This window comes from Cornus florida, unplaced genomic scaffold (assembly GCF_030987335.1).
Source record: "Cornus florida cultivar Cherokee Brave unplaced genomic scaffold, ASM3098733v1 CherokeeBrave_3.0.0_Hap2_Chr06, whole genome shotgun sequence".
Classification (NCBI taxonomy): domain Eukaryota; kingdom Viridiplantae; phylum Streptophyta; class Magnoliopsida; order Cornales; family Cornaceae; genus Cornus; species Cornus florida.
Window position 1 is genome coordinate 107,512,681 of NW_026775576.1, and position 27,492 is coordinate 107,540,172.

The 27,492-nt window shown below is 35.7% G+C and overlaps 2 protein-coding genes and 1 long non-coding RNA gene across 5 annotated transcripts; 2 read left to right on the top strand and 1 right to left on the bottom strand.

Annotated features, from left to right (window-relative positions):
* The first annotated feature begins 4,403 nt into the window (after positions 1-4,403).
* Positions 4,404-11,814, top strand: LOC132313773 (protein ORANGE-LIKE, chloroplastic). Of its 3 annotated transcripts, XM_059812713.1 has the most exons (9): positions 4,404-4,797; positions 5,591-5,708; positions 5,850-5,966; positions 6,435-6,521; positions 7,049-7,090; positions 8,096-8,172; positions 8,366-8,493; positions 10,792-10,928; positions 11,498-11,814. In XM_059812713.1, exons 1-9 carry the CDS (start codon positions 4,586-4,588, stop codon positions 11,573-11,575), a joined length of 996 nt encoding a protein of 331 aa, XP_059668696.1. In that variant the 5' UTR covers positions 4,404-4,585; the 3' UTR covers positions 11,576-11,814. The 3 variants fall into 3 exon arrangements, with proteins under 3 accessions (XP_059668696.1, XP_059668697.1, XP_059668698.1); XM_059812714.1 differs by lacking the exon at positions 7,049-7,090 and having other exon boundaries at positions 4,405-4,797; XM_059812715.1 differs by lacking the exons at positions 6,435-6,521; positions 7,049-7,090 and having other exon boundaries at positions 4,406-4,797.
* Positions 11,815-18,071: 6,257 nt separating this feature from the next.
* On the bottom strand, positions 18,072-22,392 carry LOC132313774 (uncharacterized). The gene is made up of 2 exons (XR_009483468.1): positions 21,871-22,392; positions 18,072-18,621 (listed from the first exon to the last, which is right to left on the bottom strand). It is a non-coding gene; the product is annotated as an uncharacterized LOC132313774 (long non-coding RNA).
* A 1,048-nt stretch (positions 22,393-23,440) lies between these two features.
* Positions 23,441-25,115, top strand: LOC132314788 (uncharacterized). Its single transcript, XM_059813608.1, has 5 exons — positions 23,441-23,686; positions 23,861-24,325; positions 24,422-24,523; positions 24,618-24,764; positions 24,903-25,115. The coding sequence occupies exons 1-5, from the start codon at positions 23,441-23,443 to the stop codon at positions 25,113-25,115; spliced, it is 1,173 nt and encodes a 390-aa protein (XP_059669591.1).
* The last annotated feature ends 2,377 nt before the right edge of the window (positions 25,116-27,492 follow it).

A 27,492-nucleotide genomic window follows, 5' to 3' on the forward strand; every position in this document is an offset into this window, starting at 1 on the left:
AACCCTTAAAGCTTGACCAAATGATATATATATATATATATATATATATATATATATATATATATATATATATATAAAGTTAAGTGCCAAATCATATTCCTATGAATAAGCACTGAATATTAATATAAATAAATATAAAAATACTATATGTTTATCATGCGGAATAAACTATTTTCTTTTATACAAATGACAAACCCTTAATGCTTGACCAAATGATATATATATATATATATATATATATATATATGTATATATATATATATGTATATATTACATTATATTTCATTTGATTTTTTGATAAAGATAATAATAAAAATTATTTATTTGATTTAAAGAGATATATATATATATATATATATATTATATATTATTTATTATTTATTAATTTTTTATGTTATATTTCATTTGATTTTACTCTCTAATTTTGTGAAAACTCTGTTAAATAATTTCAACTTTTACTCATCTTTTATTATTTTTGTAAAGAGAATCTTGAGGGGTATTTTTGTACTTTTACTTATCTCAGCTTATTTAACTGACAATAAACCCTTGTTTGCTCATTTTTCATACTATAATGGTAGGATTTGAACATAAAGAATGTTATTTACATACTTTTCAAGCTACAAAGAGTGTTTTTCCACTTCACCCATTTGGGAATTGGGATCAAAGTTTTTACATTTTAGGGCACTTGGCCAAATTTGGTATTCTGAATTTGACTTAAATAATAATAATTCATTCCATTTTTAATTAATTTGGGTTAGAAATTCAATCAATTTTTTATTTTTATTTTTAAAAAGAAAAGAATATGGACAAAATTTAAAATACAAAGAAGGAAATAAGAGAAATTTCTTAACTTGAAAGTGGAGGCTATGCAATATGGTAATGGAGTTGAGTATGTACTTTTAGGTGCAAAATTTTTATCAATAAAATTTTTTTAAAAGAAATAATACAACTCACTCAAAGTAAAATAAAAAGCATCAAGAATTATTCAAAGGAAAGCGTATATTGCTCGATCTTTATTGGAGGTCTAGTCCTCTATTTATATATAAAAATTTGGTGAAATTTTGGTAGAACTCGCCTTGCTCATCCTCCAATTCACCTCCAATTCATTCCATATACATCATTATTTAGAAATAAAGTTCTTTTCTTTTTATAATTCCTTCCATGCCAAACTTTCCTTTCATAAAGTTTTCTTTCTATGATGAATCATTTGATTAGCCGGACTTATTCATTCTTAAATAGTTTGGACCCAATACATCTTGGACCAGCTGGGCTTGAATAACGGGTTGGACGACTAGTGCCATCGATCTTGGTCTAAAGGTAGACTCAATTTGGGCTTGACCCGGATTGGGCTTCCGCAACTTGGGCTCGACCCGGATTAGGCTCCCGCAATATATCAAAGGATCAAAAATATAAATTCGTAATATGATGACGAGGAAGACTCTCACTGAAGGGGGATTTTTCCCTCCACAGTACTGTAGCAAAGTAAAAACACGAAACATATTTGGTAACATTTACTGTCATTTGAATAGTATCGAAACGCTTCCAAAATTGTGGCCAAAATCAGAAGCATCAAAATGATGTTTTTGTTTGCTTTCGCACTGTAGCAAAACACTGTTCAATTTTATTTTATTTTATTCTAAATTAATATTTTTAACTATCCACTTAATTTTTCAAACTTGCAATACTTTTTAACAAACATGCTCTTATATTTTTGCTTTTAAAAATCTTGCAACAAATTTACGTTACCAAACAAGCTTCAAAATAGTGTTGAACAAACTCTAAAGAGGCAACATTGATTTTGCTTTGAGTCAAAGCAAAAACACAAAGCAACTGTGGTTGCCAAACGGACCCTAAATTAACAGTAACTCTTTTTCTTGAGATGTGAGTAACTAACACTATCACTAAGCAGGAAAAAAGTATTAAATATTCCGTGGTCATTCCAATCTTTGAATGTGACTATGATTTAACTGTTTTTACTGTTTCGGTACCATAATTTAATGAGTAATGATACTCTGTCAATACCACGTCACTTCTTATTTATGCCTAAAATCTTTTTATTTCTCTATCACTTTCTTTCTTTCTTTCCTCTACCCTCTGTCTATCTACAATATCTCCATCTCCATCTATATCTCGAATATTTCACAATGGAGTTGATGATGCCGACGCTAAGGATCGGAGATGATGGGTTACCTATGGTCAAAGTAAGAAGGCTGTGACCCAATTTACCCATCTCCATGGAGATCCATCATACCCTTCTCCGTCAAACCTATAATTGACTGTTCTGGTCGTCGGAAGAGGAACGCATTCAAAACCATTACTGTCAGATTCAATCTTCAACAACCAAATAAAATCTGCAGGAACACAATCAAAACCATTACTGTCAGATCCAATCTTCAAATTGTTGCATGAATTATTTGGGAATTATCCATGTGAAATGAACTAAATTCAAATAGTGGAGTTTTGAATTTAAACTAAGTGGAGGTTCCAACTACTGATTAACTACTTTCAACTGCTCTAGGACGTTATAAAAGACGCTAGAGAAGACGTTGCAAAAGGTCCCCGACCAAACAACAATCTGCATTTTCTTACAATGTAGTCTTTTACTTTCATTCAACTTGTATTTTATTGCCTTTCATAGGAGTAGTTCTAGTAGATTCAAACGCTATTTCTTGTACTCTTGTATAAGATTACTACTTATAGAATAAAGTAGACGCTTAGACTTTGTTGTCTCCTCCATTATTGTTTTGTAAGTTGCTCTTGGAGTAGATGGACGTTTGGGCAGTTTGCTTTGTTCCCTTCTTTAATTCCCTTTATTTTATTTTATCAAAAGTTCTCTCAATTGAGATAGTGAAGAGCCTAAAGGAAGGGTCATCATTGCTTTCCACAATCGCCTGATTCTATTTAGAGACGAATTTTGTTATCCAATCATCTAGTTTGATTATCCAAAATCTGAATCAAAAAGACTCTGGCACGTCCTAAAAAAAAAAAAAAAAAAAAAAAAAAAAAAAAAAAAAGAAAAGAGCCAAACAACAACATTGTATCATCAGCACTATGAGTATGATCTTCATAAACAATCTTCCACCACCACCATTATCAAAAACCAATTTAATAAATCTTGTAAAAATAAAGAGTACCCATCAAACCCAAAGAAAATGGTTTGCTACTCAAGCAGAAGATGTTTTTTTGGTGATGTAATTCCCATTGCTCTAAGGATTCTGTGCTTTTAGATTGGAAACCATCGTTTTCTGTCAGTTAATAAAATCTTTGTGACTTGCCTCAAATAAAAAACATAAGAAAAGAACTCAGTGAAGAAATCTTGATTTTAGTTTCCCAACAAATCCTCTTATAACTTTATTTTTCTTCGATTCTGACTCTCTTCGACTTCACATCTATCTCGTATAAACCCTAATTTTTAAGCTTTATCTTGTTATTGTGAAGGAAATTGGGTCTCTGCGATGTTGTACTCAATGTACCCGTGTAGATTTTGTGAAGAAAAATTGGTCTGTGTCATGGTTTAGGGTGTGTTTGGATAGTATTAGTTATGAGAGAAGAGAAAAGAAAAGAAAGGATAGTATTAGTGAGAAAAGAAAAGAAAAGAAAAGAAAGGATAGTAATAATTTCTATTTGTGTTTGGATAGACAGGGGAGAAAAGAAAAGAAGTGATAGTTATTTTTGTTTGGATAAGATAGAGGAGAGAAAAGAAAAGAAAGGATAATAGACAAATTACTTTTTTACCCTTTCATAACCATGGGACTTGGATGGAATATTAAATCTGTGTATTGATTTGTGGAGGCTAATTTTGGTATTATCAAAATACCACTAAAATCACTATCCTTTCTCTCACTATCTCTCCCTATCTTCTCAATTTTGAGGAGAAAACAAATAAGAGATAAGGAGGGATAGCTATCCCTCCCTATCTCTCCTTATCCCTCCCTATCCTTCCACTTAAGTTACCCAAACACAAACTTACACTATCCTCTCTTTTCTTTTCTCTCCCTATCCCTCCAAATCAACCCTACCAAACACACCCTTAATGTGCAATGCTTTACAAGACAATAGGAAAGTAAAAAGGTTGTGGGGGTGGAGAGGGGGGAACAAAGTAATCAAAGAGATGGAGGAGAGAAATTCACTGAGAGATTGAATAAATTTGAGAGAGAAAAACTGTAGTTAGATGGGAAGATGAGAATTCTGAACTGATGGGTTATGGGGGTAGAATAGTCTTTTTATATGATTGCAATATTGTTTTACAAGTCAGGAATTGAGTGATGTCAACGCCACATAATATTGTGACAACTTTTCGGCCCAAAAACTGGGACCCAGTATGATTACTCTAATTTAATACTTTCTCCACTAGCAAATTGGGATTCACTGCTTATCGAGAATGTTACACGTCCAACATTCTCCACGCACTAAAATTTCTGAATATAACACTGTTTTTCATAAAAGGAGGCTCATTTTGTTGCACTCCAATCTTGATTCTATAACTCACTGCTTACAAACATAACTGCTCTTTGGCGTGCGTCACTCCTTAAGTCTCCCCTCTCTAACATTCGGATTAGCCCGCAGCTGCGCTGGGCATGGTATAATGGGCACTTTCTCTCTCTACTGCCATCTTCCATCAATTTACCCTTCCAATTTCGATTCTACCAAAACCCTACTTTTAATCACCAGAAGAAACTCTTCTCATGGAAGCCCTAAAAGCCTTTCTTTATCCAAACATGCTTTTCGACCTCCATTTGTTTGTTTTTCTGCAAGGGACGCCTCTGACTCCATCCCTGCCGGCGATAACATCCCAAGGTTCGGCTTTTTTTTTTTTTTTTTCAGAGATATATATATATATATATATATATATATATATATTTGTTTCTTTACTTTACTCATCTGTAAATTGCCCTCCGTTTTGTTGTTGGGAGAATAAATGAAAATATAATTTTTCTTCACTTTAATTTTTAGTTTTCATATTTTTAATTTAAGTTGGTAACATGAATGAGTGTCTAGTTTAATCGGGACACTGGAATCACATGGTATTTTAGTGATTGCAACCAATTCTGAAGAACTATCGCACTATCGTAGATGAGGCTCTTCTGTTCTTTGAAGATATTAATGTGTTTGGATTTGTGAAGGTGTGTGTGTTTTCCTTTTTCTTTAAATGTAAAGCCAAAAAAAAAAAATATTGTTGGTGTTGAAATGAAGATTTCTGCTAATTTGAGGTATATTATTGTTTGACGCTGGATCCATGACCTTGTTTAATTGAAAAATTAAGACAATGTTTTTGTCAGATGGTTAAATCAAATGATGTAATAGCCATATATTTTGCCTATATACTAGGAAATGAATCCACCTTGTTTCTAAAACAATGAAGTTCCGTGTTTCATTTTGTTGCTTTATATCTGTTTTCTGTAGTGGGATTGTAGATCACAATATATATACACACACACGAACGAGATATCCAGAATATTAGAAGCTTTCGATTTGGTAATCTCATTATATCTTTATCTTAATGCAATATTCTTATGTTACCATGGTCTCAAATTACAAGAATTAGTTACTGAGAATATCATTATATATATATATATATCTTCTGTTGCAGCAACTTCTGCATTATAGAAGGACCCGAGACAGTTCAGGATTTTGTTCAGATGCAGCTACAGGAAATCCAAGACAACATCAGGAGTAGGCGGAATAAGATCTTTCTACTCATGGAAGAGGTTTAATTTCTAAAGTCAACTAAGATTTTCATACACAAAACTATTTCTCCTCTCTTAAAGCCTTCGTGTTATGGAATCATTTACTATATTACATTTGGCACAATTGAATAATTCTGTTATCTTCGTATCAATTTTGTAAAGGTACGTAGGTTGCGAGTACAACAACGCATAAAGAGTGTGAAAGTTATTGATGAAAGCGGCGAGGAGGAAAATGAGATGCCCGATATCCCATCATCCATTCCCTTTCTCCCTCATGTGGTAATTCTCAGAACAATTCTTTTCATACAGACTCTCCGCCAACTCCAGGAAAACACACACGGAGTGCATACAGATACAGTTGTGTGGAACTCACGACATTTGTCTGGGCCCATGAGTATATTGGTGGCCAAAAAGAGTTAGAAAACTCTTAACCATTAAGCATTACACTCCTCCAGATGAACTCCAAAATTGGCAAGATGGTTAAAGTTCCTGCAATTTGTTTTTGTTTTATATATTTTATTTATTTATTGATTTATTTTTTTGGAGTTGTACTACGTGTACTAACATGGGTTGGGTAAATATTGATATGGCTGCCCTCATGCATTTCTTGGTATTTCTATTTTCTCAAGCAGTAAACAACTTACAACAAAAAAAATTTCCTCCTAGTTCTTTTAAAGTAGGGATTTTCCAGAATTTTTATGGCTGTCATGATTCTTGAACTAAAGTTGTGCACGTTCCTTTTGGTAGACGCCAAAGACATTGAAGCAGCTCTACCTGACAAGCTTTTCGTTTATATCTGCAATTATTCTCTTTGGAGGCCTTCTTGCACCAACAGTAAGTTTATGAAGCAAATAAATGATTGTTTCCCCTTCTATTCTCACCATATGATCATTAACAAAGTGCTGAACTTTATAGGGTCTGTGTGGTTCTGTTTTTTGGAAACAATTCTCAAGAAACTTTGGAAATAGAAAACCATAAAAAGTGGTTATAGAAAAACTTTTTTGAAAACAATTCTCAAGAACTCTGGAAATAGAAAACTGTTTTCAGAAAACTATAAAAAATATTTATATGAAAACAAGCTTTTTTTTTAATGGAGTTTTTTGAAAATTTTAAAATAGTAACCAACAACTTTTTGTAGTTTTTTGTTTTCTTAGGATATTCTTTGCAGTGGTTGTAAACAGCTAGATGATTCTTCAATAATTCTAGATTCTAAGTAATATGTGAAGGTCAGGACATATTAAGCCGAACAGGCTACTTAATAGTTTTCAGAAAAATGAAAAATTAAAAGCGCCAGATTCTTGTACCTCTTTTTTTTTTTTTTTACCTGAATTTAATTTGTCTTTGTGTATTGGCATTTGGAGGTCACGGGTTTGAAATGGGAAAAAGCCTCTCCACATGCGGAGGTAAGGCTGCATGCATCTAATCCTCCCCAAACCCTATAATGTCAGCTAGCCCTTTTTCGTTTTTTTTTTCTTTCCTTTTTCTTGTATTGGCTGTGATAATTCTGGGTTAATTTATGCTTGCAAGAACAAGCATCTGAAGGTAGAAGTAATGAAATCTAAGATTTGTTTTCTGTAAAGTATGATGACTTGTAAAGAATTTTGGTTAGTGAAGAGCGACACAATCGAACAATGATGCAGTTGTACCAGGGTGCTTGGACGTGGAAACACAAGGATAAATAAGATTAATACGAGAAGCACCCATAGTAGGGTGGGAGTAACTCATAGCAGGTGATTTTGGACAAGAAATAAAAAATAAGAAATGTATTTTTGACCAAATTTGTTGCTTTTCAGGCTAGTTCAGTTTCTCCATTGTGATATTCCTGTATATTCTCGAGTCAAAATACGAGAAAACTCCATTCAATTGTCGATAAACAAAGTTTTGCAGGTTCTCTTCGGAATTAGAATGATGCCAAAAGGATTTCTTTGGAATTATAATGGATGGGTTGTTCCTCCCATGCATTTGTTTTTTCAGGATGATGTTCAGACGTTTGTCCGATTCCAGCACTTGCATTCTCTTGCCTAGAACCTGTGATGGGGGATTTTTCCTCTTTATGTATCTGTCTTTTTAATGCCAACCTGATAATGATGGTGATCCTTATAACTATCTAAGAATTTGTTGCTTTAATAAGCTCATGTTTCTCTTAGCTCAATCTGTATTTAATTGAATGATTTCGGCAAATTTCCATCAAATTTATTTATGGTTGAACCTAAGGGAATGTTATGTGTGTGTTTTTGTTCCTTTGTATTAAGGGGATACAATCAATTAAGTTACACTTACACCTCTATAATAGCTTAAGCTTTTACAGTATATGGTAATTAATAATGACATTAGTTGAGCTGAAAAATGGCACTGTTTGAGATTTAAAATGACATTACTTGAACTGACAAGCCTGTTTCAAATGGCAGCTGGAGCTGAGATTAGGAATAGGTGGCACCTCATATGAAGATTTCATACGCAGCATGCATTTGCCTCTGCAATTAAGGTACTTACGAAAAAACTTAAAGTTTTGTTCTCTCTGTTACAAGGATTGTGTATCACGAGCATCTTCATATATTCTATATTTTGTTCACAAGAATCTAAATAGATGTTTTTTTTTTCTTCCTTTTTTTTTTTTTTTTAAACAATAACAATACTTCAAGTTCCCTAATTTTTTCTTGTTTATCTTCTCTACCTAGTCAGGTGGATCCTATCGTGGCATCATTTTCAGGTGGAGCAGTGGGGGTAATCTCGGCTTTGATGTTAATTGAAGCTAACAATGTTGAGCAACAAGAGAAGAAAAGGTGCAAGTATTGCCATGGAACCGGTATGTGTCAATTTGTTGTGAGACCTTTTTCTTGCCCATCAAACGTCATTCAATTGCTCCCTCTAGAATCATATTATTATGACTATTGATATAATTATTATTTTTGCAGGATACATTAAGTTTTTTTTTCAATGAACACGGGGTTTGCAACCCTCTTCCACTGCATCCCTTATGCAACTCATAAACTCGTATTAGAACAGGAAGCAAGATTCTCTTGTTCTATTTCAATTTCTATTTCAATCCTTGAAACTAAAACTTGAACTGAAGAATAGGTTGAGATTAAGCTGACAGGGCTCAGGTCTGATTGAGATACAGAGTTTGTTCTTAAAATTTTAGGGTTAATTTCATTGACACCCTCTCAAGTTTGGCCAAATATCACCTTGAAACATCTTTCGAAAAATACTATCACTCACACCCCAAATCACTTTTCTGTCACTAACACCGTCAAAATGGGTGTGCAATGACATTTTTACCCTTATTTTTTTAATGCCTTTTAATTTAAAACCTTATAATTGTAAAAAGACAAAATTACCCCCTCACCCTCACTTTCACTCACTCATTCTCTCTTCCAAGCCGGCACGGCCACCCCCCACCACCACACCATCATTGCCAGAGTCGACCTTTTAACTAATCTACCTCTTCTTTCATCTCCACTGCCAAATTCACTTGTGTTGCCCTTCATCACCAATGATTTTTTTATTTTAATTATTATTATTATTTCCATAAACGGTTCTTTTGGTTCCTTTTCCTTTCCTTTGAAGGATTTGGAAAGAAAAGGAAAAATGGAGAAAACTTGGAAGGCTACGCATAAAGTTTCCTTGTTTGTTGAATGTAAAACACGTAATTAGTGAGAAAATAGAGTCCTACACACACACACATATATATATATATTCGTGTATATGTATACACATATACATATGTGTATGGTGTTTCTCTGGCTTAATTCAATTTATCGATGGAAATTCCTAAAAATTTTAATCTGGAACCTAGGCATGCAGAGTCATCAATGCATCTCTGGATTTCCTATGGCATCTCAATTGGTTTCTTCAATTCGTCATCACAGCTTTGGTCATTGTTTTTGGATTGCTTCACCTAATGAAGAACACAGGCATCAAATTACCACCAAGTTTATTAACCAAACCCTAATTTGTTCAAATCCTAATTTTCTCTCTTCATCTATTGAATTCACAAGCCCTAATTTTTCATTGAGAATGTTCCATTTTTTACAACATCAACACACGCCAAACTTTGACCTCCCAAAAATCCAACAAGAACAATCAGAAAGAGAATGAGATACTCTGTTTCCCTTTTCAACTATTCCCTAACTACAATTTATTCCATCTCTAGACACAGCAATCCATCAGAAACAAATCACACCACTTGTTCTTAGTAGATCGACGTCGTTAATGGGTGTGCATCCGACTGAGATCTGGTGGTAGATATGAGGGTGGAGTTCATGGTGGTGGTGCCTCTGTTAGTTGTTGGGTGTGGTGGTGGTTACTGCAGGTGATTTTGGGGTGAGGTGGCGGTGGCAGTTGGGATATTGCCGCCGTGGTGGTACCGGGCGGCTACCAGTTGCAGTGGTGGTGATGTAAGAGGTGGTTGCTAGAGTACCGATACACCTCAAATATATACACACACACACTATATATATACTCATATATACATATATAATTGTAAATTTGCAAAACATTTAGTCTTTTAGTATATTTCTTTTAAGTTAAAGATTTTTTTTGACAAAGTCAAAGGGCATTTAAGTCATTTTGTATAGTGTCAAATGCCTAAAGTTAACAGTTGGGGTGTTAGTGAAAAACGGAACAAACATTTATAGTATGAGTGATAGTAATTTTCGAAAGTTGTTTGAAGGTAATATCTGGCCAGACCTGAGGGGGTGTCAGTGAAATTGACCCAAAATTTTAATATTAAAATTATCTGCTTGCTTTATTCTTATTGTCAGAGGTACTCCAATAATTATAATTGAAGTTAGCCTGTTACTTGAATCAATTGATCTAATTATGTACAACAATATGTTTAATATTTCCATTCATTCTTGGAGCACTGAAATCTTGGTATATCAAGATTCAAGCCACCAGTCACTAGATATAGGATTGCTGGTTAAAATCTTGTACCAGATTCCTGTAAACATAGCAGATTTAAGTAATGAAGCGTTCCATTTTAGGTCAGGTTATTCTTCCTTGTTAGTGAGTTATATTGCTACAATATGATGTTAGAAGGTCTTGTGTTGTTTTAAATAGCAAAAGTTCTGTCATTTATTTGTTCATGTGATCCTCTGCACAGGATACTTGGCCTGTGCCCGTTGTTCTGCAAGTGGCGTGTGTTTAAATATTGAACCCATTTCAGCGACCATTGCTTCTAATCACCCATTACGAGCGCCCACAACTCAAAGGTGTCTAAACTGCTCAGGGGCAGGAAAGGTATATAATTATTCAACTCAAGCTTCATGGAATACAAACTGGCATCAAAGCAATTATTCAGAATAAATTTGTTTCATATAAACTTATCTGTTGGAAAAATGTCTGTGTGGTTTGATTCACCTCTTCAGAATTGTTCTTGTTAACAAAAAAGGTAAAAAATAGTGATTTGATGAAGAAACATCTTTCCAAAGTTCTAACGCTTCACAAATAAGGACTTTACATATAATATGCCTGATAATATTAGCAGACAAACTATTGTTATATGTCTTTCTTTGACCATAAATGTTAGCATATTGCTTGAACATCTTTCGAAAGTTGTAACGCTTCACAAATAAGGACTTTAATATGCCTGATAATATTAGCAGACAAACTATTGTTATATGTCTTTCTTTGACCATAAATGTTACCATATTGCTTGTACAACGTTTGCCGGTCACATTCCAAGAAAAAAAAAAAACAGGTTTGCTGGTTGGAGGTAATGAATGCTTAAGTGTTTACAATTGTTGACAACTATTGTAACGTGACCATCTTTTATCAAATTTCTTATCTAGTCGTCTGTGTTTTCTTAGGTAATGTGCCCAACTTGTCTATGCACGGGGATGGTAATGGCGAGCGAGCATGATCCGAGAATAGATCCATTTGACTAGGAAAGACTGCAAGTCTTCCCTTCGGCAATGTAATACACTTTGTTTTATTTGATATTTTTATCTGACTCAGAACTTTTCTTCAAATCTGTATATGTGGCCAAAAATATCTGCCCAAAAGATGGAAACAGAGGTACATGACATGTTTGTATGTGCCTTTAAATGAAGCTGAATTTTGAGGAGAAAATATGAGAGGTGGGATATGATAATAATATCAAGTATCAAGATCGACTTCTTTTTCACTCGGAATACTTGAAACCGTTATATATATATATATATTCACTTGCTTTTGAAAAAAGTTCGAAGCATTTTGATAATGATAATGGGAAGGGATTTAATTGTAGAACGCCCAATTTATGTTTGTACTGAATTATCATTGGGGATGTATATACATATATATTATATGTCATCATGATTTACAAACTGATGGTGCAAACTTGGAATTAGGGTGGTGTATTGACTCAAATTTGAATAATGGAAGGATGAGACATTTCTGGGGAATAGATTGTGTATTTTTATTCTTTTTTATTCGGTTGGATAGAAGAGAATAAACTTATAATTTTTGTTAATTAAGAGAATTTTTTTTTTTTTTTTTTTTAATTGTACTCGCAATTTATATATGTACTGAATTATCATTGGGGATGTATATACATATATATTTTATGTCATCATGATTTACAAACTGATGGTGCAAACTTGGAATTAGGGAGGTGTATTGAGTCAAATTTGATTAATGTTCTGTTCGGTAAAAAAGAAAAAAATTGGATGGAAGGGATGGATGAGACATGTCACACATCTTTATGCTCTGTTCAGTATGAAAGAAAAAATTGGATAAAAATTAGATGAAAGGAAGAGAATAATGGAAGGATGAGATATTTTTAGGGAAGAGATTGTGTATTTTTATTCGGTTGAATAGAAGAGAATAAACTCATAATTTACTTTAATTAAGAGAAAAGGAAAAAGGAAGTTTTTTTTTTTTTTTTTAATTGACTTTCACACCCATGCCTCCCCCTCCCTTTGGAAAGTAGGAGTTCGGTACCGGCCACTGGTTTGTTGGTGAAAAAGAAAGTTTTAATTGTTTTTATTATTATATCCAATAATATTTATAATATTGTAATTTATAGAGAATAGTACGGTAATTTAAAACTTATATAATTTAGGATAGTATTTAATTCAAAACTTTTGCTTCCCTCGTTGAAGGATGACTCAGCCTTCCTATTTTTCTTTTGTTCGTTCCTTCCTATTTTCCCTTCGCACCTCTTCCTTCCTTCCTTCTTACTGAGCATAGCATTAGGAAAAAGATTATGTATTTCCTTCTTTTTATTGGGTTGGATATAAAAGAAGAGAATAAATTCATAATTTACTATATTCGTTAAAAGAGAGAAAAATATAAAGTTTTAATTGTTTTTATCATTATATTTAATAATATTTATTATATTGTAATTTATAGAGGATAATATTGTAATTTAAAAGTTGAATAATATAGGATAATACTTAATTTAAAACTTCTATAATAATCCACTTGTCTTCCCTCCTCTCTTCGAGAAATTATTGGTTGCAATGATGTAGTGGTGCAACAAACACTTAATCAAAACACATATATTAGGGTGTGTTTAGTAATCCAAAACATTTTTTTTTTTTTTTCTGTTGTCAATCCTTAAAAAGAAGAAACAAATACAAAAATCATGTTTAGTAATTTGTTTTTGTTTCCTCTTAATGAAAAACATTTCTCATTTTTATGAAAGAAAGAGAAAACATCAAAATGATGTTTTCTGTGTTTTTTCACTGTAGCAGAGGAAACGTTTTCACCACTGTTTCCCTCGTTTTTTACTCAACAACTGACATTACTCTTCCATTAATACACAACTACTGACATTACTCCTGTTGAGTCTGAAATTCACGCAGTCCGATACGATACCGTTTTCCTGCAAGGAAGAGAGGAGAAGATCGATGAACCTTGACGGTGGTGCCTGTCAAGAGCTCTCCGACGATCAAATTAGTCACGGAGGTCTAAAAAGAAGAAACAAATACAAAAATCATGTTTAGTAAAAAGAAGGTAGGGATTCATAATAGTTTTTATGTCGTACATTCTTTAATGGCTTGATGCCCTATTTATGGCTGTCGATTGGAATCAAAATCGTTCCGCTGATGTCGATGGTTGACCTTATCTTCCGCTTGTGCGAAATCATAGGAGATTTATTACCAGATTTGTCGGGATATGATTTAATCATTTTGACCTCCTCCAGTTATAGTAGGATTATTCTTACTTGTTGAACCACGTCAGATTTGATTTCATTATCCTTGATAATGAAATCTAATCAATCTTATCGAGGGTAGAGTAGGTTTATATTTTTCCCTATCAGTTGCCCCCCATTCCCAAGCTTGCACGTCTAGCTTTGGGAATGTAATAAATAATAATAATACTTTTTCTTTTCTTTTCTTTTCTTTCTTTCTTTTTTTTTTTTTCAACCCCGATGAACAGTACCCGCGGGTACTATTCACGTAAATAGTAACTCAGGGAATTTTTTTTTTTTTTTTTTTTTAATACCCCTGTGAATAGTGCCCGCGGGCACTATTCATGTGAATAGTAACTCTGGGTTTTTGTTTTGTTTTTTTTTTTGTTTTTTTTTTTTTTTTTTTCACCCGAGGGAACAGTACTCTTCCTTTTATAAGGGAATAAATTATATGAGTTTCACTCCTTAATAAGGGAATTCAGCTCGTCCCTTTAGTAAGGGAATTGAACTTTACGAGTTTTACTCAGCTCACCTCTTTAATAAAGGATTTGTATTTACTATCCCTTATTATAAGGGGATATTAATTATGGGATTCATCCAACTCAGGTCCTTGTAGTACATGACATTCATTTATTATCCCTTATATTACAGGGATATGGATTACGGGATTCATTCAACCTGGGTCTTGATAATACAAGATACTTATCCCCTATAGTCCAGGGATATGGATGACGGGATTCATTCAGCCCAAGTCCTTGTAATACAGGACTCTCATTTACTATTCCTTTATAGTACGGGGATACGGATTACGGGATTCATTCAGCCCGGGTCCTTGTAATACAGGACACTCATTTACTATCCCTTATAGTACGGGGATACTGCACGTATAAACTAAAAAGAATTTTATTAAAGACCATCATTATTAAAAACAAAACAACACGTGATGGAGCTACCCTCCATTTAAAATGATTAACTAAGATGCCCCCAGTCTTTATTGTGAATGACTTGATAAGGCTAATTCTAGCCGCGAGACAATTTCTAGTCGGTATACTTATCTGAGTCATTCTCATGATATGTGATGTCACTCTGGCTGAAGAACGATTTCTTATATTTAGTATTATTTTCATCCCTGGCGAGAGGGGCTGGCCTCTTCTTGTCCTTTCCTTCCTTCCGTGCACTCATGGTGTCTTCAGCGTTGATGTGTTTTTATGCTCTGACCAGCAACTCTATCATGCTGGTGGGAGGTTCTTTTGATAAGGAGAATAAGAATCTGGAGGTTTGGAGTCCTCCTATGAAAGCGGTCAAAGCTACCTTGTCGTCCGCCTCTTCTACCTGCAACATCTCTGCGTTGAATCAGGTGATGTATTCCCGAATTGACTCTTCCTTTTGTTGCTCCACGGTAAACAGGTAGGTAGCCGGCCTCCTATGCCTCTGACCTGCAATGAAGTGGCTCACAAACTGCTTACTCAATTCTTCGAAGGTGTTGATGGTTCCTGGCTTCAACTTGTTGAACCAAACTCTCGCTGATCCCTTCAGTGTAGTGGGAAAAGCTCGGCACATGATTTCATCTGGCACAGCGTGTAAATGCATAAGAGCTTGAAAACTTTCCAGGTGATCGAGGGGATCTTTGGTCCCATCGAAGCTTTCGAACGAGGGCATCCTGAACTTGCTAGGTAGTGGACATTTCATAACGGCGGGGCTGAAAGGCAAGTTGGTCCTTTGTACCAGGTCATCTACGGCAGCAGGACCTTTCGCTTTCATAGCCTGCATTACATCTTCCATTTTCCCCTTAAGATCCTTGATCTGCAAGTCGAGATAGGTAACTTTCTTTGTCTTTTCCTTAAGACAGAAGGCTATGCTTTCAGGAGGTCGGGAACTCCGTAGGAGAAATGGGTGAACCACCTCTCTATGTCGGGTTCCCACCTGGCTTGCTTCCACTTCAGTCTCATTTTGGGGGGAATGATTATCCATCTCTTCAAGATTTTCATTACCTCCGTTTGGACTTGAAAGATCTTGTCCTGAAAAGTTTTGTTGAGCCGGTGGAACAAGGTGTTGCAAGAGCGTTGCATTTTGCTGGATCAACTGGTTCATACCCTGACTCAGAGTTTGAACCTGTAGTTCCAACGCTGCAAGCCGTGCCTGGTCGTTTGGGACGTCCAGGTTTTCACCCGACTCTACCCTTTGACCAGATCCCTGCGACTGTGTTCCTTCGGTAACCATACCGGACTGCAAACGTATATACCCAACGAGTAATTAATTGATTCAAGGGAATCGTGATTCCCACAGACGGCGCCAACTGTTGAGGCTGAAATTCTCGCAGTTCGATACGATACCGTTTTCCTGCAAGGAAAAGAGGAGAAGATCGATGAACCTTGACGGTGGTGCCCGCCAAGAGCTCTCCGACGATCAAATTAGTCACGGAGGTCTAAAAAGAAGGCAGGGATTAATAATAGTTTTTACGTCGTACCTTCTTTAATGGCTTGATGCCCTATTTATGGCTGTCGATTAGAATCAAAATCGTTCCGCTGATGTCGATGGTTGACCTTATCTTCCGCTTGTGCGAAATCATAGGAGATTTATTACCAGATTTGTCGGGATATGATTTAATCATTTTGACCTCCTCCAGTTATTGTAGGATTATTCTTACTTGTTGAACCAAGTCAGATTTGATTTCCTTATCCTTGATAATGAAATCTAATCAATCTTATCGAGGGTAGAGTAGGTTTATATTTTTTTCTATCAACTCCATTAGTACTTTTATATTCTATATATGTATACATTGTACAAAATCTATATATATATATATATATATATATATATATATACATTATACAACTGTACGCCCTTTATTTTATTTTTTTCCTTTTTTTGACTGTTATACATGTATTGGTTATGGTTTGTTTTCAGATTTTTTGTTAATATATATGTATATATAAAATCTATTTTTATATTCTATATATATACATTATACAATTGTACGCTTATCTTGCCTTATATATATATATATATATATATTTTCCTTTTTAGATTATATCTTTTATTGTGATTGAAAGTTACATTTTGATAAATGGATGAAAAAATAAATTAAAAAAATTTCCAAAAAAAAAAAAAAAAATTTGTAACAAATGTTTTACTAAACACTACTTTTTGTTTTTTGTTATTAAAATTGTGGCAACAGCAAAGGTTACCAAACGTTATTTTATGTTTCTGTTTTTACTTTGAAAAACAAAATTATGTTTCTGTTTTTTTGCTACTGCAAGAATAGAAAACCAAAACATTACTAAACGCACCCTTAGCTTTCTGTTTGAAAATTTGTAAAAAATGACGGATTGATCATCCTTCTTGTACTTCTTTTTTCTTGTATCATTTCTATGGAACAAATGAAATTAGTTTCTTCCTTTCTATTTTCTCTCTATATCCCTTCCTGTCTTTCCACCAAACACAGCATAATATTCAAATTGATAAAATTTGCTCTTCTTTCTTTATTTTTTCTTTTCGTGACAAAAAAGAAAGAAATAAAGAAAAGATTAATTTGATTTCTAATACTACGTAGTCAATTAAGAGAACTGTACACTTTTACGAAAAGAAAAAATAAAGAAAAGATTAATTTGATTTCTAATAGTCAATTAAAAGAACTGTACACTCTTAAGTGTGTCCGGACAACAATGGTAGTAATAGCTCAAGAGTTGCCCTAGTGCTTTTTGAACTTTAAGAATGGAAAATCTTTACAGTTGAATAAAAACTTCATAAATCAAAATGTAAAACTAATTTTTCTTATGGCTGAGATATAATTTATTGGATAATTTACAATGACACTCTGAAGCTTGGATTTTTTACAAAAGATACAATATGATTTATTTTTTTTAAAATGTCACCACTTGGATTTAATAAATTTAACAATGACACTCCAATAACATTATTTCCTTTGACTGATTAGCTGACCTATTTAAATTATTAAAATTACCTTTTTAACTTTTACAAATTATTTTATTGAACCAAACTAACCCTCTCTAATATCATATTCTGACATTAGCAATTACTTGAGCATTTAGTAATAAATTTACACACATATATACTAATATATGAGATCACATACAATGTTATAATGGAATAACAAAATTTTCAGTATTCAGTGTAATGACAATGCATTACATAAATACATATATCATACATATAAAAATCTATTCAATAAAATATAAATATATGCATAGAGATTATGATATGGATTATCTGTAATTATAACAAAATTATTAAATCAGGCAATATATGTATGTAAATTTATTATTGAATGCTGAAGTCATTGTTGTTGGTGGTTTTTTTTTTTTTTTTTGGGAAGTTAAATATTGTATAAATGAAGAATAATTAAAAGATTAAGGCCAAGCCTATGAATGGGGAACCCAATCCACAAAACATGGACTATGCGTGTCTCAGACATACAAACAATCCGGTGAACAAAGCAAAAGGGCAAAACCCTAAATTGATCAATCAGTCGGCTCCGGAGGAGGTCGGGCGAACGACGCCGGAAGTTCCCACTCAATCATCAGTTGTCTTATAAGAGGCGAGTCCTTCACGCTTCTGGATAGTAATTTATGTCTCACCAGATCCGTAATTTGCCTCAAAATCACGATTTGTGTACATTTTTGTTCTTGAAAACCCTATCGTTTCGTTACGGCCTGATTTTGTTGACGACGGTGGACAACATTAGCTTTCTTATTGCACATCTTATATTCGTTCCTGACTAGTGGTGCGACCCCGAAATTACCAGCGTATTCCACGACGGTGGAGGCGCATGAAATCTGCACTTGTCCAGTTGTCCTGCAGAGATGTGACGACCCTAAAAATCATAAATCGGTTTGTCAACTGAGAAACCCAAACCTGACCCGATAACTAGTACGAAATGCGAATGTGAACCCAAATATGAACTCAATGAAGTAAAATGAGATCCAATCAATCATAAAATAACACTACGTGAGGTCGAAAACAAAAGGGAGATGAATTCCCACAATTGGGCATCCCCGGAATAAAAGATTTCATGAGTATGTCTCACTAAAAATGACATAACTCACACCACAGTTGGAACATGAAAATGGGATTCGTACAATTGAAAATCTGACTCAAAATTCTTCAATTTAGGCTCAAGAATGACCTAATTTCGATTTAAAATGAGTAAGTTATGGTCATTTGAAATCAACAGTTCGAAACTACCAAGCAGTAGAAAGGAAGCAAGCTTCTTTTGAAAGGAGTTGGCTCCTTGGGTTGAGGGAGTCGGCTCCATTTGAAAGGAGATGGCTCCTTTCTAAAAAAATATGGATTTTTGCTACTGTGCCACAGTAAATGCAAAGAAAGACACCGGGAGTCGACTCCCTTAAGAAAGGAGTTGGCTCCCCACTTGGGAACTCGAAAAATGGCAACTGTGAATGAACTCTAATGCAACAAACCTTAACCAAACTACTCCTAAGCATGCCCAATGCTCAAACATGAATAAAAAAATGTCCAACTAAGATGCCTACACAAGGCAAGGACTTTTGTGAACCAAAGAGAGTGTGAAACATACATTGGGTGTGCATTTAAAATGTGTACCAACATCTCAAATATGCTCCTCACCTCAAATACAAGATCCGGAAAAGATATCCTATGAAATAGAGACAATTACACATATGAATCCGATTACAAAACCAAGATTGCCACAATATGAAATGAAGACAAAGATACATATACTTCGATATAATATCCAAAAACAAGTGAAGAGAGAAGCATCGTCCTCTAAAGCTAAGCCTCAACCTGAAAGGGGAATCAACGAAGGGGTGAGCTACAAGGCTCAGTAGGTCAATACTAGGTACATACACGTGCTACATTTCCTTGGCTTCACAAGTAAAGTCCGTGTCAACAATGCAAGGGACAAGCTCCATAGCGTCTAATTTATGGGAAAATCCTAAAGGCGTCATCCTAATCTATCATTAGCGAATAGGCATGAAATAGACACAATAAAACCCTCAATAAATGTATGCAAGATCCATTCCATTTCTACTAATCAAAACCTAGCAAATGAAATATAAAAGTAAACAAGTTGCAACTACACATGGATTGTCAACTCAAAATAGGATCCGAAATCACATAATAGGGATGACTTGGACTCACACAAACACGATCAAACGTACTACGTGCACAAAAAAAGTTTGGTTATTAACGGACTCGAACCGTGGTACCCACCCAAAAAAATAACTGTTGTCGGGCTACTAACCCGCTGGGAACTATCCTAGCGGCCACTTTACAAATGGGGAGCCTGAGCTCACCCGTGAGAGCCAAACTCTCACATTCTCAAAGTTAACGAACATTGGTTCCAAGAATATCCCAAAAATAGTCAACCAAATCCATAAGGTATCACATACCATATATAACCAAATTGCAATTTACAAGCGCATATAAACTCATGCTTTCTACACGGAACATGTCCTAAAGTCTAATGGCATGCTAAAAAATGCAATGATAACAAATAAGGCATGATATGACCATAACAAGCTCTAATATCCTAATGAGCAAATATATCAAAAACATGCATACTACGCAACCAAATATCATGCTTCCAAAGTATTAATAAACATCATGCTTTCCACAAAGTCTCACAAATCCACTATCACAAGTATACCGACCATGGTCATGCACAAAATCAACTAAGCATCTTAGTCATCATTTATAATCGAAATATCAATTCCAAAATAACTTTAATAACCACATTGTTATATTTCCGAAATCAACTCACATGCGATCCACATAACTATATACCATGTATGTAACAACCAAAAAATAGGGGTTATGACAAAACAAGTTTCGAAAAACCATCCAAATAAAATCAGACCCTTCTTGGTCCTACTTCAACCCAAATAACCACAAACAAAATCCTGCTGCGCTACTCCGATAATTATCAACTTAAACACATCACAAACAACCTCAAAACAAAATATGCGCTGCAACTAATTAAATATTCATAGAAATTTCATTTTAAATCAAAATGGAGTAAACGAAAATGATTTAAAAACTAGACTCAAAGGGTAATGTGAAACTGCAATTCCCAGCAACTTAAGCTAGCTTTGCCAATAAAATCAGTTTTTGAAAGGAAAATGGCAGTCAAAGAATGAGCTTAAAATAAAGTTTTCGGTAAACTTCGTTCATTTGAAAAAAATATCCAGAGCTAAGAAAATTCCAATAAATTAGTTTTTAGAAATTAGACTTAGGAAAGTATAAAATTGGAAATTTTGATAAAGATCCGGTGTCAAGAAGTTGGTCAAATAATTCATTTAAAATCGGTTTTCCAGCTGCGATTTAAATATGGACAGCCTGCACTGTCAGATTTTTATAAAAATATATGCTGGTATAAAAATTACGAAATTAATTTGAGAGCTCCTAGACATGTAGAAAAACCTGTAATAAAAGTTTCATAGCATTTGGATTAATACAACTCCTTGGAGAAATTATTGAATTTCCACAAAAATACAAAATCCTTGTTTATCCCCAAACACCTACTTCAAGCTACAACTCATAAGAATCCTAAAGAACAGTCCATAAAATGTCCACAATGATACAATTTTCAACAATATTAAATAAAATTCTCATCTTACATCAATTTCCTCAAAAATAAAAGCACAGGCATTATATCAAACACTTGCTATACAATATCATGCTAGTCTCTAACAAGCAAATCTGCAACTCCAATTGCTCTTCAAATAATCAATGGAACCTGCAATATGGTGGGGTGAGACACAAGGTCCCAGTAGGAATAAACTGTAACAAAAGTTTCTAAGGAAATTCCAGCATAGGACATCGCCACGAAGAACATGTTTTTCAAGTATAGGAGTTATATGCAGCTCAATTACACATAAGGATAAAACAACAACATTCAAATAGATGAGGCACAAGGATTTTAACAATAATGGCAAGAATCAAGTAGTAATCACAAGGGTTCTGCAAAACACATGAAATTGTAACACAAGGAACACTTTCATGGCTACAAAATGTAAAATAGGGAACCAAAATTACCAAATAAACAAATGTTACAGTAAACCCTACCTCAATCATGCTAGAAAAGGTGAGATGATAATGGAAATGAACACGCATAAGGTGATGGTGAAAGGCTGGTGGAAATCTGGCTAGCACTTCCTTAATCCTTTCTTCCCTTTATTTTCTTCCATGACCGAACCTCCCTCTACTTATTCTTTCGGTTCTGCTCCTTCTTCTCTCTAATCCTCTCTTCATTTTTCCCTTTCCTACTACACCTTAGTTTTCTGTTTCATCCCCCCAAGTGTGGGACACGCTTGAATTGTAAAAGCCATGGATTACTAACGCGTCTTTATGTGGGCTGATTGTAAGGACACATCGTTTTAAGTTTTCCTATAAGATTGCCACATGTATCTCCACTTAATAAACTTTTACTTAATCTCCAAATGCCCATCACTAACTAAAGAAAATCATGCATGTCTCCAAATAAACTCTCAAAATTTATATCTAATTCCAAGTATAACCCACCTCCAAAAAATGAAATATAACACCTCCCAATAATATAAACAAAGTCTCCTAATATAAAATCCAGGCTTAATTATGATTTGAGGCAGAAATAAAAATTTGGGGTGTCACAATGTAATATTTGTAAATTAAAGCGTCCATAACTCATACAACCTCACGAAATCAAATAAACATCTTATCATCAACAAATATTACAAAATAGATTCTAAAAATCATAATAGACACGCAATTACTAACTATGATATTAATCATCATAGAAGAGCATTATTAATCAATATATGCAATTTTAAACACACACACACATGCATGTATAACTTCAAACTAACTCACAAAATGCAAAGAAGACGTAACCTTACATATTCAACACATCCCTACCTCATTGAGATGAAAATCACAAAACTCTAAAACCAAATATGCTCCTGAAGATACAAGATTTCGTTTCTTCTCTCTTTCTCTCTCTCTAGCGTTCTGCCCTCACTTTCCACCCGTCATGGTCTATTTATAGGCCATGACCTTTATTGCAGTTAACCAATTACATTGGGCCTATATTCGAAAGCTCTCTTCCTTCTGGGCTGGGTCTTGCAATGGGTTTGACCTTCCTCGATGGACCTCCTAGGTTCGGCCCATTCCAGGGTGCTTTGGCATGGATCCTACTTCAATCATTCGACCCGATCTTGTTCCTGCGAACCATATCCGACCCATGCCACTTGCCGCATCCTCAACTGCCCCCATAATTACCCCTTATTGATTAGGGGGTAATTATTAGAGGTTGCTAACGATGACCTGACGGCTCGAAGAGATCGTGTGGAAGAATGGACGGTTAGATCTAGGGGTCGGCGCTTCGAGATTCAAAAAGACAACCCATCGCTTTCCTGACTCCTCGGCTCTTGGGCTCATCTCGTCTTTATAAGCTCCATTGATTCTCCATCGATCCTCTTTACCGTCTCCATCTCACCTTTTGCTGTTTGAATCCTCTCCGGCAATCTCTTGCGAAAGATCTTCCTTCCAGTGGCTTTGCAATACTCTCTGCCATTTTCACTCTATAAGGTTAGTTTCATTTGCATTTTTGTTTTGGAAGACTTCTTTCTCCTCCCCGTAATCCTCATTCATTCTCACCATGACAGTAGATCTAGACGTTCTTCGCATGAAACTTCACCTTCCTGACGATGTAGAAATTAGAAACTACCCCCGAGAAGTGAATATTAGAACCGGTGCTGGCCTTCTTCCCGGCGAGGCCCTGATTTCACTCCTCCATCTCAATCTCCTTAGTTATATTCAAGGACCAGCGGTGGAGCAGAACCAGCCAATGGAGCATGTGAAGAAGAATCAGAAGTCGAATTCTCACAACACGCAACCAGTTCGAGTAATTAATGCAATTCACGGTCGGCCAGAACCTGCTGAGGAATCAGATTAACTGCTTCGAACACGCCTTCGTCAGGCACGGATGAAGAGAATGATAGGTAGTGTAAACACTCTGCACCAGTAGAGCGCATCAACGCAGATAAAGTTTGACGCAACAGACTTGTTGCGTATTCAGATCCCTCATGAGGACCCACTGGTCGTAAGTTTGACAGTGGCCAAATGCTTGGTGCGCAGAGTTCTAATTGACCCTGGAAGTAGTGCGAACATCATGCCAAGAGATACATTCGATCGGCTCGAGATCAAACAGGATCAGCTGAAATCCACCGGGAATCCACTATTAGGGTTTGATGGAAAGCGAGTGGAGCCTGTCGGCACGGTGGAGGTAGCGGTACATGCTGCCGAGAGGGTTTTGATGGAAACCTTTGTAGTTGTTGAAATTCATCCCTCTTACAATCTTCTGATGGGCAGAGGGTGGATCCATAGAGTTCGAGGTGTTCCTTCCACTCTGCATCAGGTAATGAGATGCCTGGCACCGGACGGAACCAAAGTGATTGACATTCATGGAGACCAAGTTGCAGCAAAAGAATGTTACTCTGTAACGATGAAACATGCCGGAAAAGGGAAAGCTCTCATTCGTTCAGTAAGTCCGAGATAACAATTACAAGAGCCTCCATCCAAGCAGAATGGAGAGGAGGAACCAGTAGGCTTGACTGAAGAACCCCTGCTTGATGTGCAGATCGATCAGTTTCGACCAGAACGAACAACCAGAGTAGGGGAACGACTCGTTGAGGAGGAAAAGCAGGAATTAGTTGATTTTTTTGTCTCAAAATGCAGATGTGTTCGCATGGAGTCACCTAGATATGCCCTGGATCGATCCTCCGGTATCTTGTCATTCCTTGAACGTTAACCCCAATGCAAAACCTATAAAGCAGAAGCAGCGACGGTTTGCCCCCGAGCGCAACCGAATTATTGTCGAGGAAGTTGATAAGCTGCTTGATGCGGGGTTCGTAGGAGAAGTGTACTACCCCGACTGGCTATCGAATGTGGTCGTTGTGCAAAAGAAAAATGGGAAATGGCGCGTATGCATTGATTTTACCAATTTAAACAAAGCTTGTCCGAAGGATAGCTTCCCGCTGCCAAAGATTGATCAGATGGTGGATGCAACTACTGGATATGAACGCTTGACCTTTTTAGATGCTTATTCGGGTTATAATCAGATCCCCATAGACCCCGTTGATGAAGAAAAAACTTCTTTCGTTACTGAACGCGGGACGTATTGCTACAAAGTTATGCCGTTCGGACTAAAGAACGCCGGGGCAACTTACCAAAGACTTATTAGCAAGATTTTTACGGAACAAATAGGGAAGACAGTGGAGGCTTACATTGATGATATGGTGGTCAAAAGTAAGAAGAAAGCTGATCATGTGTAGCATCTTCGAGGCGTGTTTGATGTTTTGCGGTGATATGGAATGAAGCTCAATCCGACCAAGTGCTCGTTCGGTGTAAGTTCAGGCCAATTCCTAGGGCACATGGTTAATCTCAGAGGCATCGAGGCAAGCCCTGCCCAAGCAGATGCTCTGACTAAGAATGCCGAGCCGACGACAATCAAAGAAGTGCAAACACTTACAGGACGGATTGCTGCACTGAGCCGTTTCATTTCCAAATTGTCAGATCGATGCAAACCATTTTTTGACACAATTCGGGGCCACGGCAGGCAGGTTTGGGGAGATGAACAACTCCTAGCGTTAACTGCTCTGAAAAAATATATGCAGAACCTTCCGGTACTGTCAGCTCCAGAATTAGGCGAAAAACTGTTTTTGTATCTCGGAGTGTCCAACATCGCGACAAGTGGCGTTCTGGTCCACTACGCAAAAGGGAAGCAATATCCAGTGTTCTATGTTAGCAAGACAATGATTGAGGCCTAAAGACGTTATTCAAAGGTAGAGCGGGTGATACTCTCGCTAGTGCATACGAAAAGAAAGCTCAGGCATTATTTTGAATCCCATCCTATTATCGTTCTAACCACTTTCCCTATTAGAATAATCCTGCACAAACTGGATCTCTCCGGAAGAATGACGAAGTGGGCTATAGAGTTAAGCTCATTTGATATCACATACGAACCTAGAACAGCAGTCAAAGGGCAGACGGTGGCAGATTTTTTACTAGAGTGTGATTCAGAGGACGTGGAGGAGGATCTTTGTAAGTGCTTATGGAAACTATTCATTGATGGATCCTCAAATCAGATGGGTGCAGGCATTGGGATCAAACTGCAGACTCCAGAAGGTACAGCCTTAAACCAAGCGCTTCGGCTTGAATTCGCAGCCACGAACAATGAGGCAGAGTATGAAGCGTTGCTGGCAGGAATAAAGCTTGCCAAAGAACTTAAGGTTAGGAATTTGAATGTTTTTAGTGACTCGCAATTAGTCGTTCGGCAGGTGAGAGGTGAGTATGAAACCAAGGATGAAACGATGAAAGCATATCGTTCTGCTGTTATGCGGGAGGCGAAGAACTTTGAAAAAATTGAATTCATTCAAATTCCAAGGGAGTATAACGAAGATGCCGACAGACTAGCATGTAGCGCCTCGGGTTCTGGAGAAACATTGGCAAGGGTGGTTTTGGTGGGAATATTAAATCAGCCATCCATTTTCGAAGAACCTTCAGGCTCGGATCCTTGGCAAGTGAATGTTATTCCATATGAGCCAAGTTGGATTGATCCGATCATAACTTACATCCGAGATGGTACTCTGCCTGAACAAAGAAATGAGGCTAGAAAAATCAAAACGAATGTTGCAAAGTACGCCATAATGCATAACCAGTTATACAGAAGATCTTTTTCCGGACCGAACTTAAAGTGTGTTACCCCCACAAAGGCTCGGCAAATATTACGAGCTATTCATGAAGGCGTATGTGGAAACCACTCAGGGGGGAGATCATTAGCACACAAGGCAATGGCTCAAGGGTACTTCTGGCCAAACATGTCGCAAGATTCGGAAGAGTTGTCCAGAAGATGCAATAAGTGCCAAAGGTTCGAACCACTGATTCACCAACCGCCTGAAGACTTGAATGTAATGGCTACACCATGGCCTTTCGCACAATGGGGGATGGATGTAGTTGGTCCTCTACCAACTGCCAGAGCTCAGAACAAGTATGTGTTACTGGCTACTGTAATACCCCTAATTTTAAAAAGGATATTCCTGGTATTTAATGGTATTTAATTTATTATTTAAGTGCATTTTATTTGATTATGTGTAATTATTTTTTTTATTAGGTGCTTAATTGTTTTCTTTTGTGGTGATTTAATTTATTTAAATGATATTTATTTTTAGTTATTTGATTGGAATTACTTGTTAGTGTTTTAATTATTTAATTGGCATTAATGGTTTAAGTGTAATTGGTTTAATTATTCTATGTGTGTCTTATTTTATGTGTGTCTTATTTGGTTTAATTGGGTTTACTAATTATTATTTTGTTCAATTAGATTATTTGTTAAGTATTTAATGGTGAATAGGGTAATTAGGTAAATACATCTAACTAGGGTTTTAATTACAGTATAAATTAGGGTTTTATATTATAGCCTTCGTAGGTTTCTACGTTAATTGGATGGGCCGGTTAGGATTATGAGTTGGACTTAAATGAACCTAGGGTTTAGGAAAACTCTATAAGTATAAGGTAGACGTCTGTGTAGGGTTTTTTTAAACAAAGCACACGTTTTGTGGAAGTGGAGAAGGAAAAACGCAGTTTTTCACATTCTGCCAAGGTTTGATCAAAGCTCCGATCCCGCTTCGTCCGTGGTCCGATCGAGCTGAA